The sequence below is a fragment of the Polypterus senegalus genome, chromosome 5 (genome assembly GCF_016835505.1).
Source record: "Polypterus senegalus isolate Bchr_013 chromosome 5, ASM1683550v1, whole genome shotgun sequence".
In the NCBI taxonomy this organism is placed as follows: Eukaryota; Metazoa; Chordata; class Cladistia; order Polypteriformes; family Polypteridae; genus Polypterus; species Polypterus senegalus.
In genome coordinates, this window is record NC_053158.1 from 41,656,820 (window position 1) to 41,676,324 (window position 19,505).

The 19,505-nt window shown below is 36.6% G+C and overlaps 1 protein-coding gene across 1 annotated transcript; it reads right to left on the reverse strand.

The window, feature by feature from the left end:
- Positions 1–3,646: 3,646 nt before the first annotated feature.
- On the reverse strand, positions 3,647–19,046 carry bpnt2 (3'(2'), 5'-bisphosphate nucleotidase 2). The gene is made up of 5 exons (XM_039754537.1): positions 18,300–19,046; positions 17,719–17,881; positions 12,948–13,043; positions 10,535–10,696; positions 3,647–5,905 (listed from the first exon to the last, which is right to left on the reverse strand). Exons 1-5 carry the CDS (start codon positions 18,636–18,638, stop codon positions 5,640–5,642), a joined length of 1,026 nt encoding a protein of 341 aa, XP_039610471.1. The 5' UTR covers positions 18,639–19,046; the 3' UTR covers positions 3,647–5,639.
- Between the last annotated feature and the right edge of the window lie 459 nt (positions 19,047–19,505).

Consider the following 19,505-nt stretch of genomic DNA (forward strand, 5'->3'; position numbering starts at 1 on the left):
AGGGCATTTGTCAAGCTTAAGTAAGAGAATTCCATACAATGTAACCAAGTGGGTCAGGCAACAGATCTGAGCAAGAGGCACCAGCAGTCCAAAAAGACAGAACCTGGTGAGACAGTCTGGATTAAACTAAAGAAAAGCGAAAGCCCATTTGTCAAAGGCGTTTGATGAGGGAATGGAGAATGCTTCTGGATGATCTTAAAGAGGTTCTGGCAAATTATTTGATGATCCAGGAATGGAAATTTGAACTTAACTGGGGATATTACCAAGACGCACGAGAAGCAGTTTGAAAAACTCATACACCTAGTGCAGGGGTGCCCGATGCGTCGATCGGAAAGGAAGTGCAGGCAGATCGTGTTGCATTCAAAAAAATTTTTTTTAAATGTTAGTCTATCATATATCCTCGCTATGGCATTTGCCACTTGATTGACATACAGGGCGGCCAGTCTGAGATCTCTTTTCTTCTAACACACTGGTCATCCCGCACGCACGATCAAACACGCGAGCTACTGCAAAACTCCGGCTATCTAAATGATCTAGTTAGCTTTCAACTAAAGAAGGGATTTAAAAAAAAAATGTTTTATATGGGCTGGATGTGGAATTGGAAGAGAATTTTTTTCTCTCACAAAGTCAAAATCGAAGTGCGTTTGTCTGATCTGTCAATCTATCATTGCTATTCCAAAGAAGGAAAATGTGGAAAGGCACTTTCGAACGGTTCATAAAAACTACGAAACTGACTTCCTTCTGAAAAGCTATCCGAGAAAGAGAAAGGACAGGGAACTAAAATCGCAGTTAATTGGACAGCCATCATTTTTCACTCGGCTGAATTCAAAAGCAAAGGCAGACACACTGAAGCATCATTCCAGGTGAGTCACTCGATCATTATGCATAAGAAGTCCTTCCAAGATGGAGAGATGATAAAAGATGCTTTCTTTGAGGCAGATGACTAGGCAGAAATTCCTACTGAGATTTCAAGACCCATGGCCGGAGAAAAAGGAGTTTCTCCTTGTCATTAAAAATGTAGAATACAAGCAACTTAATAATGATCAATGGCTGCTAGACTTGGCATTTTTTTCCCCGATCTGACCAACATATTGTATGAGCTTAATTTACAGCTGCAAGGAAAAGAGAAAACCATGGTCAATATGATTAGCTCAGTAAATGCTTTCAAATGGAAAATGCAACATCTGTCCTCAAAGCTGCGGTGCCTTGATTTGGGGAACATCCAAAACCTCGCATCAGACCTGGATACGCAATGGAAGGCGTGTGCACAACTTGACAGCATACGCTACAGAGCAGATTGAAAATTGTCTGTCAGAATTTATCTAATGGAAAAAAAGTAACGATTTGAGTGTTGCCCAATGTAGCAGAGTAAGAGTAGTGTTTCTTCTTCACAAATGTACTCAAGTAAAAGTAAAAAGTATGGTGAATAAAACTACTCTTAGAAGTAAAATTTTTTTTTAAAAATTACTCAAGTAAATGTAACGGAGAAAACGTAACTCGATACTACCCACCACCGATACTGATATTTTTATATTATATTAATTTTATTTATTTATATATAAATGTAGGTTGATCATTTTTGACATGGTCATTTTAAAAGTAGCTCGCAAGCCGAAAAAGTGTGGGCTGCCCTGACTTAGTGGATATGCCCTCCAGGCAGCAGTGTTTAAGGGAAATGTAATAATGGAAACTTTGGTCTAATGATAAATAGTTTAACATGTCAAAAGGTGAACCTGAACTGCAATATGAATGGGATAAGAAAAGACAGCAGTTGACAAAAACAGCTGAACTGCTTGAGAAAAAAATGGCATTTAAAGCAAGTATAGTCTGCCATGTCTGTGAAATTTCAGAGAATTTAGAGTGAAATGAAAACTGGTAGAAATCCAACACATTTTGCATGAAGATGAAACTAAGGGTTAATAAAGGAATACATAACTTTGCTAAATCTTAGATCAAAGCATTGCTAACTCTGGGAGGGTAAAATACAGTCATATGAAAAGTTTGTGAATCCCTCTCAGCCTACATAATAATTTACTGTACTTTCAACAAAAAAATATAACAGTGGTAGGTCTTTCATTTCCTAGGAACATCCGAGTACTGGGGTGTTTTCCAAACAAAGATTTTTTTAGTGTAGCAGTATTTAGTTGTATGAAATTAAATCAAATGTGAAAAACTGGCTGTGCAAAAATTTGGGTCCTTTTGTAATTTTGCTGTTTTGAGTGCATGTAACTGCTCAATACTGATTACTTTCACCACCAAATTAGTTGGATTAGCGCGATAAGCCTTGAACTTCATAGACAGGTGTGTCCAATCATGAGAAAAGGTATTTAAGGTGGTCAATTGCAAGTTGTGCTTCCCTTTGACTCTCCTCTGAAGAGTGACAGCATGGGATCCACAAAACAACTCTCAAAAGATCTGAACACAAAGATTGTTCGGTATCATGGTTTAGAGGAAGGCTACAAAAAGCTCTGTCAGAGGTTTAAACTGTCATTTTCAACTTTAAGGAATGTAATCAGGAAATGGAAGGCCATAGGCACAGTTGCTGTCAAACCCAGCAGGTCTGGCAGGCCAAGAAAAATACAGGAGCGGCATATGTGCAAGATTGTGAGAATGCTTACAGACAACCCACAGCCCTTTCTGCACTCACGCCACAAACAGAGTCACTTGTTGTATGCAAATGCTCATTTAGACAAGCCAGATTCATTTTGGAACAAAGTGCTTTGAACTGATGAGACAAAAATTGAGTTATTTGGTCAAAACAAAAAGTGCTTTGTATGATGGAAGAAGAAAACCGCATTCCAAGAAAAACACCGGCTACCTACTGTCAAATATTGGTGGAGGTTCCATCATTCTGTGGGGCTGGGGACCTTGTTAAAGTCGAGGGTTGGATGAATTCAACCCAATATCAACAAATTCTTCAAGATAATGTTCAAGCATCAGTCACAAAGTTGAAGTTATGCAGGAGTTGGATATTCCAACAAGACAATGACCCAAAGCACAGTTCGAAATCTACAAAGGCACAGTCCCCTGACTTGGATATCATCGAAGATCTATGGAATGATTTGAAGCAGGCTGTCCATACTTGGCAGCCATCAAATTTAACTGAACTGCAAAGATTTTGTATGGAAGAATTGTCAAAAATACCTCCATCCAGAATCCAGCCACTCATCAAAGGCTATAGGAGGCGCCTAGAGGCGGTTATATTTGCAAAAGGAGGCTCAACTAAGTATTGATGTAATATCTTTGTTGGGGTGCCCAAATTTATGCACCTGTCTAATTTTGTTATGATACATCTTGCATATTTTCTGTTAATCCAATAAACTTAATGTCACTGCTGAAATACTACTGTTTCCATAAGGCATGTCATATATTAAAAGTAAGTTGCTACTTTGAAAACTCAGCCAATGATAAACAAAAATCCAAAGAATTAAGAGGGGTTCCCAAACTTTCATATGACTGTATAATGACATTCTCTTTGACATGCATGGTTCAAAGACTGTTCACAGATTATAAAATATTGACAGGCACATTTAACAGCTGGTACCCAACAATTACTTTATGAACCATCAAATTCGGAATGCTTGCAACACTGGTAAAACGCAAATAAAATGGTAATACAAAATTAGCATCAGAAAAGGGCTCAAAATTATAGCTTTACGTTTTTAATGAAACTACGTAACAATAAGTTTGCCACGGTCTCGATTGCTGAAACTGTATACAACTCATGCTTATAATCAAATGTAACAAACTTTCAAGAATCCCGTTTATAATAACAGAAAGTCATACTGGTGTGTCAAATAATTTTACACATTACAGATTAGGAACAAATTATGATTTGTAAACTATGTACAGATAGTAATATTAAAATATGTTCCATTTATTTTAAAATTTAGCAGATGATATAGGAATATTGCTTGTACCATAACTCGAGAGATTTTACAAGACACTGTAAATATTTTAGGTTTGATTGAAACTGTAGTCAAATGACTTTTCAATTTTGAATTCAATAAATAAAAAAATGTTCAAACCAGTGAAGACAAATATACTTAGAGAGAAAAAAAAAATCTTTTATGAGTTTAAAAAACAAAACAAAACAAACAAAAAAAAAAAACACCAACAAGGTTGACCCCACATTGTAACAGCATACAATTTAATAATAAATGTTCTGAGGAATTATAAAACACTATGATTTCAAGATTTAAAGAGTGCTGCTTCCCAAGTACTCTCATTTTATCTCCACCTGAACAAATAATTTCAGCATTTTTTAAATATCATTAGAAAAGGTATTGCAAATAGACTGGTTTTGTATATACACACACACACATAATCCCAAATTATTACAAGGCATCGTCAATGCTTTAACTGGAATTAGCATTTTATGAAGATGTAACAGATACTTATTAATACTGTACATTTATATAGTAAATGTGTGACAGTAAATCAGCTAAGAATACTTAAAGATAATCTGAGCAGTTATTCAGATGGTAGGATGAAATATGGTGTCTGTCCGTTATAAATCGTGGGGTATAGTAAAGAGAAACCACACAAGACGTAATGTGGTTAAATGAGTGTTGTAAAAGATTGTAATACATTTGAGCTTCCTTGTCTGTTAACTTACTTTTTACATAAAACCCAAAAGAAACACTAAGCCTACTTATACAAAAATATCATAGTATGTACTGTATAATAACTATAATGATCACAGTGAATGCACATCATCAGTATTGCAGAAATATTTCTCATATTTTTTATATATATATATATATATATATATATATATATAGTATAATTTCAGTGAAAGAAAAATTATAAATATTTGACAAGTACAATTAATTACAACTAATTTCATCACATTTTTCTTGTAGGTGAATATAGGTTTCCAACTAATAAAAAATAAATAATCATGGAAAGTTATATAATATTTTCTTAAGTAATTATTTCCCACCTTGCTTTTGAACTGTGCAATGTAAACCCACAAGTATTACCAAAATTGTAAGACTCAAGTTTCCAAAAACACCTATACACAAAAACAAAACACAACTTATAGATTAATCTATATACAAATGTAAGAACAAATAAATTGTTACATTGTGTTATCTGCTTTAAATTCACTTTTACAGTACATAATGGTCACTTTACTAAAACATAATTAGCAAGCACTTAATCATATTGGCATAATGCTATAATAAATTAACAAAACATGTACACAGCAGGCATCCTTATTAGAAAGCCATATTGGCAAGTCACATATTCATCTAATATTCAGTAAGCTAATTTTAACTTTTACTATTTACTTTAATGCTATGATCACTTTTTTTCTTAACATATCCAATTCTAAACTTTCTGATCGTTTCTGAAATTGCTACAGTTAATGCTGGTTGCACAATTAAATGCTGTGGCCAAAATTGCACCATGTCAATCCAATCTTCACAATAATTTACTTGAAACGTATAATAAAAATTCTGTTTTGGCAACTAAATCTTTCCAAAAATGTAGTATATGGCAAGAAAACTCCAAATATAACACATCTTAACTAATGCAATGATGAAAAAACATATCCTTCTATTAGTCTTCTCCCCAAAACTCAAAAATCCTAAGGCTTGGTTTAAAAGAAAGAAAGAAAAAAAGTGGGTCTATATTTACGTAGACTCCTGCAGATCTGGCAGTTTTTCAACAAGCAGTTTGTGGTTAATGTTTATACTTGCCAGAAGACCTGCATCATTTCGTTCAGACCCAGAATAGTCAATTTCTTCACCTTTTAAGGTGGTCATATGACCACCTAGGGCTTTTAGCAGTGCATTGCCAGCACAGATGTCCCACTTTTTAATATAGGTCACATGAATATATACATCTGCTTTTTCATGGTTCTCATCAGGGATATCCAGAAGAGAAAGAACTTTGTAACCTGCAATTTTGTAAAAAGCAGAAAACAAAACAATTAGATAAAATACACTGTCCGCCTTACCCAATGAGACTTTAATTTAATAAAGTATATTTCAAAAGTTTCATAAAGTCGTTAAGAATAACACTATCTTTGGTTTTGATTAATTGCAAGAAATGCCCAAACACAAAGTTAAATGTAAAGACTGAATCGGCAGTGTTAAATAAAATGAAATATTATATAAACTTTTACTGTGCATATGCTGGCATTCAATTTAGATGGGAGAAATACATAATGACTGGAAGGTTGCAAATACCACTCTGATCCAGAAGTAAGACAAAACATATTAAAAATTATGAACCTAAAACATTTACTTCTATCATGTACAAAATTATAGAATTTATAATGACATTTTTATTATATATTTTTTTCGTAAAAGTAACAACTAGCATATTTTCATTAAAGAACAATCCTACTATATTCATGTTGGAAGAGCAGACAAAAGCAAAGTATACCAAATAATTTAATTTGGATTTTCAGAGTCCCTTTGATACAGTGATAATGATTAATTTTAGAACTAGAAGCCATTGGTATCCGAGGTAATTTACAAAACTATTTCATGTTGTTTTATAGTGCTGGGCAATAAAACGGTCTTGATTTTTTAATGAAAAATATTTATTTTGATGATGATAGGCTTATAGGTATAAAATTCGACAAAACTTTTTTTAACCAATAGTCTGGTCTTGTGGTCCATCACACACACTATATAGACATGGCAAAATGTTAAAACAGCTTGAAGAGGGTCAGGCAGTAATCAACACTACGGTCATGAGTGTGAGGAGAAACGATGTGCAAAAACAAACACCTGGTGAGTGAAGCAGAGCTGGAAAATGTGCTAGGTGCTCACAAAGCAATAATACCAAAGAAAGGGCACACATCATCAAAAGTTTGGAAGTAGTTTGGTTATCAAAAAAGACAAAACAATCACAGATAAACCCAGTATGCAAGCTATGCCGCTGCCCAGTACCTACAGAGACTGGTAATACAATAAATCTATTTCACCATCTCAAAAGATACCATCCAATCAAATACGATGATTTCCAGAAAGAACACTCAAGTCATGTGGCTAGCAAGCATTTGAGCAGTGGGGCTGTACCTAGACAGTAGTTTATTATGTCGACTTTTACAGCCATTACCCCATATAACAGAGCATCAAAAAGGCATCAAGAAAGCAAGAATACAGTCACAGTGAAAGACACAATGCCAGTGAGTGTTTCTAAAACAGAAGTCCTGGCTGAAAACATTTTTCTCAAACTGCACTGCTGCAGCTTTATGAAGAATGTCGGGCAAAGTTGGAGGCTACATTGAAAGACTTGAGATACTTTGCCACTACCACAGATTTGTGAGTCAGACATCAAAGTCATGCATAACATATAGTGGCAAGACACATGTGTCCTAGAATCTGTCCACAAGGCTCTAAATCCTACATTTAGTTTTACAGATGTGCGGTCAGAAGAATGCTTTGCCCCACATACTTAGTGTGGAGGATCTAAAGACAGAGGATGGAGACTCAGACCTATCAAAGAAAATTAAAAATACTGTCACAAGCTACTTGAATGACAAATATTTTGCTGCTGCTACCGATGAACTTTAGAAACAGCATCACATCTTGATCTTCAGTTCGAAACCCACTATATGAACCAGCAGCACATCAGCTGCAGGACTTCACAATTCTGTCAGTACAGCACGAGGGAGGTAAGGGAGAAGCACCTACACTAGCCAAAAAAAACAGCAGGTGAAAATACTGGGCAGTTTTTCAAGAAACCTTATTCTATCACAGCAGCTGGACTTGCAGATCAATAATCTATTAAAGAAGAACTTGATAACTATCTCCCAGTGACTCATGTGGACAGTGAAACCAGTCCACTGGAATGATGGAATATCCGCACAGGAGTATTTCCTAAAGTGAGCTTCCTGTATAGACACTACTTTTGTATACTCGCCACCCTCTCAAAGGGTTTTTCGCACAGGAGGTAACATTGTCACATGCAAGAGAGTATCAGCAAAGCCAGAGATGGTAAATAGAATAGTCTTTTAAGCAAAAAAAAAAAAAATTATAGTGTGTAATAGTAAATAATGTGTGTTGTTTTTATTGTTTAAGCCAGAAAAGATCCAAAATATATTTATTTTTTAATTACTTTATCTCAGATTTTTACATGAAAAGTTTTAGAGGATACAGCATCTTATCTTTTAGAGGACAAAACATCTTGCATCACCCCAGTCCCAAAGGTATCACGTCCTGGTGAGCTGAATGACTTCAGGCCTGTCGCCCTGACATCACATGTGATGAAGACCATGGGGCGGCTGCTGCTTCATCACCTGAGGCCACAGGTCCGCCACGCCCTCGACCCTCTGCAGTTCGCATAGCAGGAGAAGGTGGGAACAGAGGATGCCATCATCTACATGTTACACCGATCCCTCTCCCACTTGGACAGAGGCAGTGGTGCAGTAAGAATTATGTTCCTGGACTTCTCTAGCTCCTTCAACACCATCCAACCTCTGCTCTTTTGGGACAAGCTGACAGAGATTGGAGTAGATTCATTCCTGGTGGCATGGATTGTGGACTATCTTACAGACAGACCTCAGTATGTGCATCTCGGGAACTGCAGGTCTGACATTGTGGTCAGCAGCACAGGAGCACCGCAGCGGACTGTGCTTTCTCCGGTCTTTTTCAGCCTATATACATCGAACTTCCAATACAACTCTGAATCCTACCACGTGCAAAAGTTCGCTGATGACACTGCTATCTTGGGCTGCATCAAGAGGAGTATAGGAACCTAATCAAGAAATTTGTTAAATGGTGCGACTCAAACCACCTACAACTGAACACCAGAAAAACCAAAGAGCTGGTGGTGGATTTTAGGAGGCCCAGGCCCCTCACGGACCCCGTGATCATCAGAGGTGACTGTGTGCAGATAGTGCAGACCTATAAATACCTGGGGGTGTAGCTGGATGATAAATTGGGCTAGACTGCCAATACTGATGCTCTGTGCAAGAGACTATACTTCTTTAGAATGCTGGCGTCTTACAACATATGCAATAAGATGCTGCAGATGTTCCATCAGATGGTTGTGGCGAGCGCCCTCTTCTATTTGGTGGTGTGCTGGGGAGGCAGCATAAAGAAGAGGGACACCTCACGCCTGGACAAAGTGGTGAGGAAGGCAGGCTCTATTGTAGGCACGGAGCTGGACAGTTTGACATCTGTGGCAGAGCAACGGGCGCTGAGCAGGCTCCTGTCAATCATGGAGAATCCACTGAACAGTATCATCTCTAGACAGAAGAGCAGCTTCAGCGACAGACTGCTATCACTGTCCTGCTCCACTGACAGACTGAGGAGATCATCCCGCCCCAAACCCCCACTACTATGCGACTCTTCAATTCCACCCGGAATACAGCGTTATTGTCTGTTATACCTGCCTCGCTTGCACTGCATTTTTATCACTCTTTAATACTGTTTGGTTTTTATCAGTATGCTGCTGCTGGAGTATGTGAATTTCCCCTTGAGGATTAATAAAGTACCTATCTAGAATATTTATCAAGACCAGTAATGCAACTTTTACACTGTTACAGTAAGTAACTGCAATTATTTAATTGAAAATGTTTTCAGTTTTTGTATGTATATAGTTTGCATTTGTGTGTTTGTCGATAATATTGTACAATATAATAAGCATCTTATATTAAAGACATATACTGTTTAAAAACTTAAAAAGTAACACGAAGTTCTACATCATGATAAATAACAAGATAGATCAAAGTAAAAATTGTGATAATATTTTTGTCATACTGCCCAGTTCTATTGTGTAATGAGCTGAAGACAAAGAGTACATATAAGGTGAGAATACTCAAGAAACTGGGTGAAGTCATAAAATGAGTTCTTATGGCATGTGTGCTTGGATTAATATTCTTTTTAGTTTAGGATTAATGATGTATACTTTGATATAAGTAAGAAGCTTGTGAAATTCCCAGATAACAATGTGAAGAACAAGGAGACCTGTTTTGACTGGTTAGAAAAATGTTGTTTAAGTTCACCAGAATTTTATATTATAAAAGTTTACTTTTTAAAGATTATTTAATATAGAAGTTTAAATTTAATTTCTTTGTTCAAAAAAAGTTTACTGGAATATAATGGTTGCCTGTCGTTAGTGTTGATGTTCTGGATGCAAGCTGCAATGCAGCAATGTGAACTCCTTGGTCCGAGATATGGATTCAATCAGTAAACAAGTGCAGTAAGTAAATCTAGTTTTTAGAAAGAAAAAAAAAAAAAAGGACAAATGAATTTAAAACGGAAAACGGGAAGTACTTTTTCCATACAAAGGGTTGTAGGAAACTGGAAAACTTTCAAGTCATGTAGATGAAACAAAAAAACTTGATCATTGTTAAGAAATATTTTGGTGAAATATTAAGACAACTTTTAGATGATCAAATGACCTTTATGAACATAACACTGCAGCAATTAATTTCTTAATTACTCGTTTTACAAATGAATCATTGTACCGAGACAAACTACACAATGATTTTCTGTTTGAATTTAAGAGGAGGCAGAACTGAGACGTTACCTACGCCGAGTAGGGGAAAGTTCTATAAACAACATACCTGCCCCTGCTGCAGGGTGAATTTTGGTGTGATTTCCAAAGGCTTTCTGTGCAAAAGACGTCACCTTTCCAGCATGAGAACGAGAAACAATAATCTCCGGAGACTTTTCATTGTAAGATTTACGAGGTTTTACATTGGAACCTCCGGATACCATTGCCCAAGCTGAAACAAAGTAGACCAGTTTATTTTTTAGCAGATTAAGATGACTTTAACAGAAGGAAATATCAATATACACTTCTCTAGATACAGCTCATGTGAAAAACATTTTTTAATGATTGCTTTTGTTCCTAGGCTACTCTGTTATTCTACAGGGGTACACTGCTGAAGTCCTAACCACCTTTAATGGACCTCTTAGATCAATAGCAGTCTAAGATACATTTTATTATATATGATTCTTCAAGTCTTTCAGAGTTGTCACGTAAAAGGCAGTTTATTCACTTACCCTCTCTATACTCCTAACTAGCTTAGATTTCCAACCACACTTCAGCACTTGACAATTAAGAAGCTGGTAGTCTTAACTGTTTTCACTGTTTACTGTTACATAAAATAAACACAACTGAAATGTCCACTGACTAATTTAATATTTTTTTCCAACAATCATGGCAGTGTGAGGCACAAAACAGGCACAATCCCAGAAGGAAGTGCCAGTTCATTGCGAAGAGCACATTCGCAAAATGTTTCTCATTTCATGTCCAGTGCTACATCAATAGGATCCACCTCCCTGCCACTCTGATTTGTGATTTAATTAAAAAAAAATTACAAACTGCTAATATTCATAATTTTACAATCTGCAAATAATAAAATTTATTTTGCAAATGGGGAAAACAACAAATTATTTCAGAACTTCAAAAAAAAAAAAAAAAAAATAGTATACCAAGTTTTAAATGAGAAGAAGCAGCAAGGAAATGTCCCATAAAAGAGAAGAGTGTTTTATCATATAAAATTAATTACAAATATTTACGTTGCATTATATAAACTGCCTTGGGATGTTGTCAGAACAGAAAAAAATTAAGTGTATACAAAATTTTGCATTGAAGGTTCCAAATTAAAAGATACAATTCTTATCTTTAACAAAGTGCTATTTATTACCAAAAATGGATGTTTGTTGGTTTTTGTCTCCCATGACTACAAGTGACAAAGTCTCGTGAGTCTGCTTAGGTCTTCTACTTCTCTTCTCAACAGCTGTACTGATCTTGTCAATAGTCACTTTGATAGAATGCTAGTTGCCATCAAGCTGTAGTTTTAAGGATCCTGCTCATCTTTCAACAATACATTACAATCACATTTACAGTGTGCATACATTTCATGGGGAGATTTTGCTCCAGCTTGAACCCAAACTAAAGAACCTGAACCAAGAGTACAACAAACACTAAATGCCTGTCCTTTTCTATAAACAATCTTCAGGAAAACATCTTCTCGACAAATATTCTGAGCAAAGCAAAATCAGCTGATCACAATTTTCCAATTCAACACACCAGTCTAACTGTAAAACAAAAAAAGTTTCATTTTACAACTTACAAATTTGTAAACCAGCACTTTAGCATTCCAAACCACTTCAGCCAACCTTAATAATAAATCAGGTTACAAGCATAGAAAATGAATGACAACATATATATATTAATTTCTCAGGGCCTTGCAGGGCAGCAAAACTGCCGACTAAAATGTTTTAGTCACACAGCTTAGCTGAGCTCTGCTGGAAGTAGCATTTTGTAGTATTTGTGAATATTTGAAGTAGCACATGGATTTCTTTTTTATTTTTACAAACAAATTAAGTGCTAATTTTTCCAATTGCTGTTAAAAATTATTATCAGCAAGAATGATCTGTGCAATGTTTCTCTTAAATCTCCAAATGGAAAAATCATGTCAAACAATAAAAACAAAACTATAAGGCATACTATATAAATATATGATGTCCAAAAAACTCAACATGACATGTTATTCTGTGAAGTCCTAAACCTCTCTAAAACTTAAAGAAATAATGTTATACAATACCAATGTGAGCTATGGTGTGCAAATCAATTTATTTAATATGTTGGGTATAAATGAGATGTTTTTTTATTACATTTTCAAAAAAAGAAACACTGCTGCAGCAAGAAAGTACAAGCTGCAACAGAAACTGGACTGGTAACAGATTACAGGATTCTAAAACATAAGATTCCTTAGTCCTTGCTTACCTCCACTATGTTTTCAATATTAACATTATATTTTAAATATTGCTTGCACTACTTATACAAATGTACATTTTATTCATATCTAAATAATATATGCAAGCACAGACTTAAAAAACGTACAATAGCAGGTTTATTGTTAGAAATAAAATATTAGAAATATTTAAGCAGTATCTGCTCTTACCCAGTATATTTCTTCTTATGACAATTAAACTAGTTAACTTGGTTTATTATAAAGGCCTTACCAGTAAATGAAGAGAAAGGCTTGTGAATTACTCCAATGATTGGTACACCATCTACTGCGACACATACCATAGTGGTAACATATTCACGAAGGTCTTCTGCGTGAAAATAAAGGAATACAGATTACAAAATGCACAACTGCTCACCTCATTTTAATCTGAGAGATGTTATAAAGACTCCAAACGATAATATTAGTTTATTCAGATTGGGATGAATGAAGCAGAGGAGTCTGTCAAGATGCAGACAGAGGAGGAATGATACAAGCTGATTTCTGATTAAGACCAGAATAATACCTGTCAAACATTTCTTCACAAGAGCGATACTAACGTCAAATTTTAAAGGGAACTTTCTAAAGATAATCATTAAAACAGCAGAGGACTAAAGAATTGTATTTTTTAAAAGGAACCAATCAGGAACCCAGGAAATGTCTGGATTGCCCTTCCTTTCTTAACTAAGACAGGGTCCAAAACACTTCCTTGCTGAGAAACCATGTCACTCTCTAGAACTCTTTCAGCCCATTGGTGTAAGTACAGATTTAGAATTATGGGGCTACTGTCCCATTAAGACAGTTTAATCAAGCTGTTTTCTGGGAATATCACTCATTATCATCTTCATCCGTCAGTTGAGAACTTTTATTATGGTCAGCAGAAGGGTTTTTACAGTCTGGGAAACTACTCCTAGACCAACCAGGTGCCGGGAGGAAATGGTATTACTGAGCAGCACTATAAAGCTGCTTTTCCACTGCATAGTACGGCACGACACGGTTCAGTGCAGCTCACCTTGGTTCGGCTCAGTTCAGCTCGGTTTGCGTTTCGACTGCAGTTTAGTACCGCTTTAGAGTGGGCGGGATTATTCACGTGTCGTTCTAGTTGCCGCCTCTACTGCAGTGACACCGTGGAACTTTTACAACAACACGCAGACAACGACAACACTTTAGCTCGATGACGCGCAAGGTTAAGCATCTAAAAAAAGCACATCACTAGCTAACTTTTATCACTGTTGCAAAGCATAAAATGAACTTAACTGCCAGTGTAACATTAAAATGCTGATTCTGTATATTACAGATCTTCCACATTTTGCAAAAAAGTCGCCGCAACAGACCATCTGTTTGGACATTTAACCATGCTTCAGAGTGGTGGGATGTGATTGTTCCCGGTTCACTCAGTGGCTGGAGAACTTTCGAAACTTCCGTGTGTCTGTACCTTTAAAGAAAAGAACAGCCAGTGACGCAGTAATGACGATTTTCTCCGGCCAATCAGTGACCAGCAGAGTTTACACGCCACGCTTTGGTAACGGTTCGCACGCTTGGAACCTCGGCTGAGGTGGTACTAAAAAAAGGACCAGGTACCAGGTACTGTTCCCAGTGGAAAGCCCCGCAAAAGTGAGCTGAACTGAACCGTGTCGTGCCGTACTATGCAGTGGAAAAGCGGCTTATGATGGGGGTGATATCAAATTCAGCCACTGAGATAAGGTATGACTACTGTACCCTAATATACATCAACATATGCCTGTTTTTAACACTTTATTAATCAGACTAGTCAATTTCTAATCAGGGCTTTGTACATTCTCTCGCTCTCCCAGAAGAAAGAAAAAAAATAAAGTTATAGGCAGGATGTTTAGAATGACCCAGTGGGTAAGTAAACACATGACACTGGTTTATTTTTTCATTCCTGTTTAAGAATTACTTAATATATTAACACCTGCAATTATTATCAATAATTCATGAGCACTGGGTAGCTACCAAAAGAAAAAACATCTCAAATGCAAGAGGCCATAATGAATTTACCATGAAGGGTTGCTAGATGCATTCCCTACAACAGGGTAAAGAGCTCAGTGATGTGCAAAATCTTGGGAGTAGAATGGCATGCCTGGGTGTGTCTGCAGATTGACAGGGACCAGTTAAGCCAGTTTGAGCATGTAGCTGGAATGCTCAGTGCCTCGGACCCACCGGAGACTTAATATCTCTCAAAAGGACCCAGATTTGTCTGGGAGTCTCCCAGGAGGTGATCACAGACATTGTAAGAAAGTGCTAGTCGGGTCAACACTTTCACCATGTTGCAGTTGTGATCCAAGTGAAGAAAAGCAGAATGGAAATTACTAAATAAAGGGAAAGTAAAACTTGAAATCATGCATACACATTCTCACCTGGTCGTGAGTAAATCACAATACAAAAATGTCTAGTTAAATTAAATCAAACATCATTCTTTGCTATATCCACTGGAGCTCTATTTGATTAGGAAGTCTATATAAGCAACTGCATAGCTTAGAGATTATTAGATGCCAACTTGTACATGATTTCTAGTGTATTTCACGTCTAATTCACCTAAATGTATGTCACTCAATTGTATGATCGATTTTAAAATCAATACTCACACTAGTAATCTGAAGGAAAGGTTACCAGTCCCATAGCAACGTTCTTTTCAGCCTGGTTAAAAGTTTCTAATCGCTCTGGCATGTCTAATATGCAGGGGTGGGCAAAAGTAGGTTTACAGTTGTTCGTATGGAAAAAGACACAGGATATGATCATTACAGAAACTTTATTAATTTAAAAGAATGTCACAATGGCACAGCACACTTAGGTAAAATCTTGTAAGAGTTTAAATTACCTAAAAGATATGTTTTACGTAGTCACAACTGTAAACCTACCTTTGCCAACCACCATATATCAACTGTGCAAGATGCTGGAGGGCATCCTCACTACCTTTCCAAGCTACTACGCCAGAGCTGCCATCCCTTGATCAAGAGAACCTGCATTTCTACTTTAACAGCCACTCACATTACTAAGAATGAGAAGTATGTGTTTAACCAGTTTAGACAGTAACACATCCTTCCACTCAATCATTTTTATTACTGCTTTTCCCTGCCATAAAACCTTCCTGCAGTTGAGCTAAAAGGCAGGAGGCATTATTTAGTCCAATGCAATCCACTTACAAGCACACTTACACTCACTTATATTAAATTTATTTTAAGTCTGCAATCAAAATAGGAATATGTGGAGAAAAGGAAATACCACAAAACAAAGCAAAGTCCATTACAGCAATGTCCCTGTGCTGCTCACAGCATCAATATGCTCCTTATAATTAAAAACATAACAGGTTTTTGAAAACTGAAAGAGGTTGTTCAGTTCGGCCAAGACATGATGTTATTTCCAGATGGCACCACAAGACATTTTGCCATTATTGTACAAGCAAGAAAATCAATTGAAGTAAAAAGTTGAATAACCCAGTTGGTTGATTTAGTCCCATTGTGTTATAATTAAACCTCTGATCATTTCCTTTTTCATAAAAATTTGAAATAACAACGAATTTTAAAAAAAAAGACAAGGCGATCAATTACAGAGCATCTAACTAGATTAGCACCTATTATCAAGAAAGTAGTGGTCTTAAAAAACATGGAATAAATATGAAAGAACTATAGTCGAGAACTAAGCAATACTAATGACCTTTATGCAACAGTACTTTGTTCCCTGAAAAGTACCCACATAAATGAGAGCATGAATCACGTAAAATTCTCAAATGCAGTTAATCCAAATCAAGGTCTATAGCATCGGTTCTCAAGTTCAGCCCTGCGGCTGCAGGTTTTGCTCCAACCCAACTTTGCTTTAATGGACTTCGACCTTAATTACAGAAGGCATTATTTTGCAGTTTCTATAAAATTACAAAACTGCTAATTTACTAATTTTTTAACTACACTATATTAAAAATGAGCACATGTTCTTTTGGAGAGATTTTAGTTTAGTTTTTTTTTTTTTTAAATTTATCATCATCTTTGTACTTTTCCAAGGGATCTACTTATTTACGCAATTATTTGCTAATGAGAAGGCTTATGGATATGGCACTGAAGTAGCAGCAGCCTTTTGGCTTTCAGTGTTGCTTGCACTTATGTCCATCCCCTTTATTTTGTTCTGTCATTATTAGTATACCATTAAGAAAGTAGGCTCAAAAAAGGTGAATTAATAAAAAAAGAAAATAGAGCATTAAGAATTTAAAGCTATGACAAATATAAATACTAAAAAAAACTATATAAATGTACTGTAAATCTCACACCACCACATTTTTCGGAAAGCAGAATAACAGAATGCAAAAAGGCCAGCATGCCTTTGGTCATAGGTCCTCAACTGTGGTCCTGGAGGGCCAAAGCGGTTGCAGGTCACTCTAACCAGATTCATGATTACATGCCAGGCCTAGCAGATAATGAAACTTGGAATTTAATTATATGGTTTGTTAGTACTTTCATTCCTACAAGACAAACCTTTATCACATTATAGATTTTTTGTTTTCTGAGAACATTATCCATGTTTTGTGGTCCAGAACAGATTTGTACCACTTTGCCCTTCCCTTCTTTCTCATTTATTTCAAAACATTTTATCAGCACTGATACTTCGAGACGCACATAAGTTTAAATGGAAGCACATTAGCTGCAGTGCTGGGGGTTTGTTTGCACCTCATTATTAATAGATGGCAGGATAAGAAAAAGAGCAACAATTAAAATCTAAATGAGCGAGCTGTTTAAAACTTAAACAGGCAATTAAGGATTCAGAATTGTTACAAGCGAGGTAACTAAAACAAAGCCCAAAAAGCATACAGTACTGCTTTAGTAGTACCGGTAACTGAACAGATTCTACTTACAAGTTAAAGTGAAAACCTGTAGCCACCGAAGCCCCCTCAAGACATAATTGAGAAGCCCTGTTTTTAGATGTTTTAAGAATGATCAAAGGAACATCTTCCTTGCAACAAATGTCACTTTACATATGGAAAGCAATTTTACACAAACCTATGTACTCCTGAGTAGCATCCAGAGGATCAATCCACACAGTTATGCTATCTGCCATCACCTCTTTTGGCTCTTTAATTTTTTCGAGAATTTCATTAGGAATGACATGATTCCAAACATTATGTTCGACGGCCATAGCATGGTCGTGTTCCTCTGAGTTCACCTAGAAAACAAAGCGTTAATTCTGTTTAAAAAAAATACATGAGCAGAGTGACAGACTTGGGGGAAATCTTACAAAACTATTAAATCATGGAGTAATGACAGGCCTGTAATCTTGCAAATACAAGTTAAAAAAGGGACTTATTAAAATTTAACCAAGAAAACTAAAATTCTCACAGTATGGTTGTTTTCACAGAATGTACAGAAAAACATTTTGTTGCTTTTAATCACAGTAAATACGTATTGTAAACAATGGCCAGTAACGCGAGATCATAAATAGCTTTATATTAGTAAACACGAATTAAGAAATAATGAGCACCAACAGCAGAATGCCTTTTGACTTAACGCAGCACTCAACTGAGACCTGTCAAGACAGCACACACATCATTACCATTCCATTAGATGATGAAAGTAAAATATACCTTAATATAGGGAAACGTATTTTTGATGAGATGGTACATTTTGATATGTGAACGCAAGTCTCCGATGGTAAGCATTTCTTTCGCCCCCTCCTTCGTTTTCCCCTTCGCCTTCTCTTCCAGCGCATTCTCCTCTCGTATTCTCTTCACTTCGCGACCGCCCAGCACCGCAGCTTCCACCGACAGCGCCAGCAGTTCCCGCAAGTCCACGGTCTTCCCTTGTCTTAGAGCTGCCAGTCTGCTGGCTATTACACCCGAGTAAAGATGGTATATTACACCGAGCCCCAGCAGGCAAAATACGGCCACTCCGAGGGGAGACAGCCGAATACCCATCGGAGCCATTGCAAGCTGTTAAAACAACTACACAAGTGTACGCTGAAACCTAAGCAATCACAATTCCGAGAGTGACACTTTCAGAAGGGGGCCTGATGTTAATCTGACTGGTAACTTCAAAATAATTTATAAAGGTGCACAAGTAACTGCGCCCCGAGAACGACGCCCGTTCAATCCCATGTTATCGCCACTGACTGACACATGAATGAAGCCTGAGTAACGCGTGCTGATTTACAAGAAGCTTATCCGCTCCCAGGCGTGCCAATAGAAAACAACATCGACGTAATTTATTTTTTGACAAATCTCTTTCTTAATAATGAGGTGATGCCGTAACAGATCTCGATCAAAGGTGCACACAAAATTCTCCGGGTTACAGCTCCACGTCCAACACGCTTGGGTCAAAGAGCAAAGATTATGAGTTCCCTTTCCGGGTTAATAGTGCCACCTGTACTCTGCATCGTGTGAAGACCGCGTCCTTTTTGAAGAAATAGTTGCGTCTCTCTCTTTAGAAACATTTTATTTTAATAAGCTAACATAAATAGTGCCGTGCGGTGTGGTATTAAGATTTCTAATATATGTTGAACTAATATGCACAACGTGATATTTCATAACTACAGTGCCTGTGGCTGTAAATAGTACTCGCCCTTCTTGGGTGTTTTCAGTTTATTGTTTGACACTGAATCCCAACGGATTTAATTTGACTTTCCTGACACCAATCAACAGAAAAAAGACACTTTATTGTGACAGTGGAAACAGATCTCTGCATAGTGTTCTAATTTAAATAAAGATATAAAATACAAAATAACGGATCACATCGTCATCCCCTTTAATATCACCTGGTTTTATAAAGGCTCACTATTTTTTTGACTGGACTTC

Excerpts from the sequence above, each read along its gene's own strand:
- bpnt2 (XM_039754537.1), bottom strand. The coding sequence starts at position 18,638 with ATGGCTCCGATGGGTATTCGGCTGTCTCCCCTCGGAGTGGCCGTATTT. Across the intron at positions 13,044-17,718 it reads TGCTACTCAGGAGTACATAG|AAGACCTTCGTGAATATGTT; the intron begins GTTTGTGTAAAA and ends ATTTTCACGCAG. Across the intron at positions 5,906-10,534 it reads TCACCCTGCAGCAGGGGCAG|GTTACAAAGTTCTTTCTCTT; the intron begins GTATGTTGTTTA and ends ACAAAATTGCAG.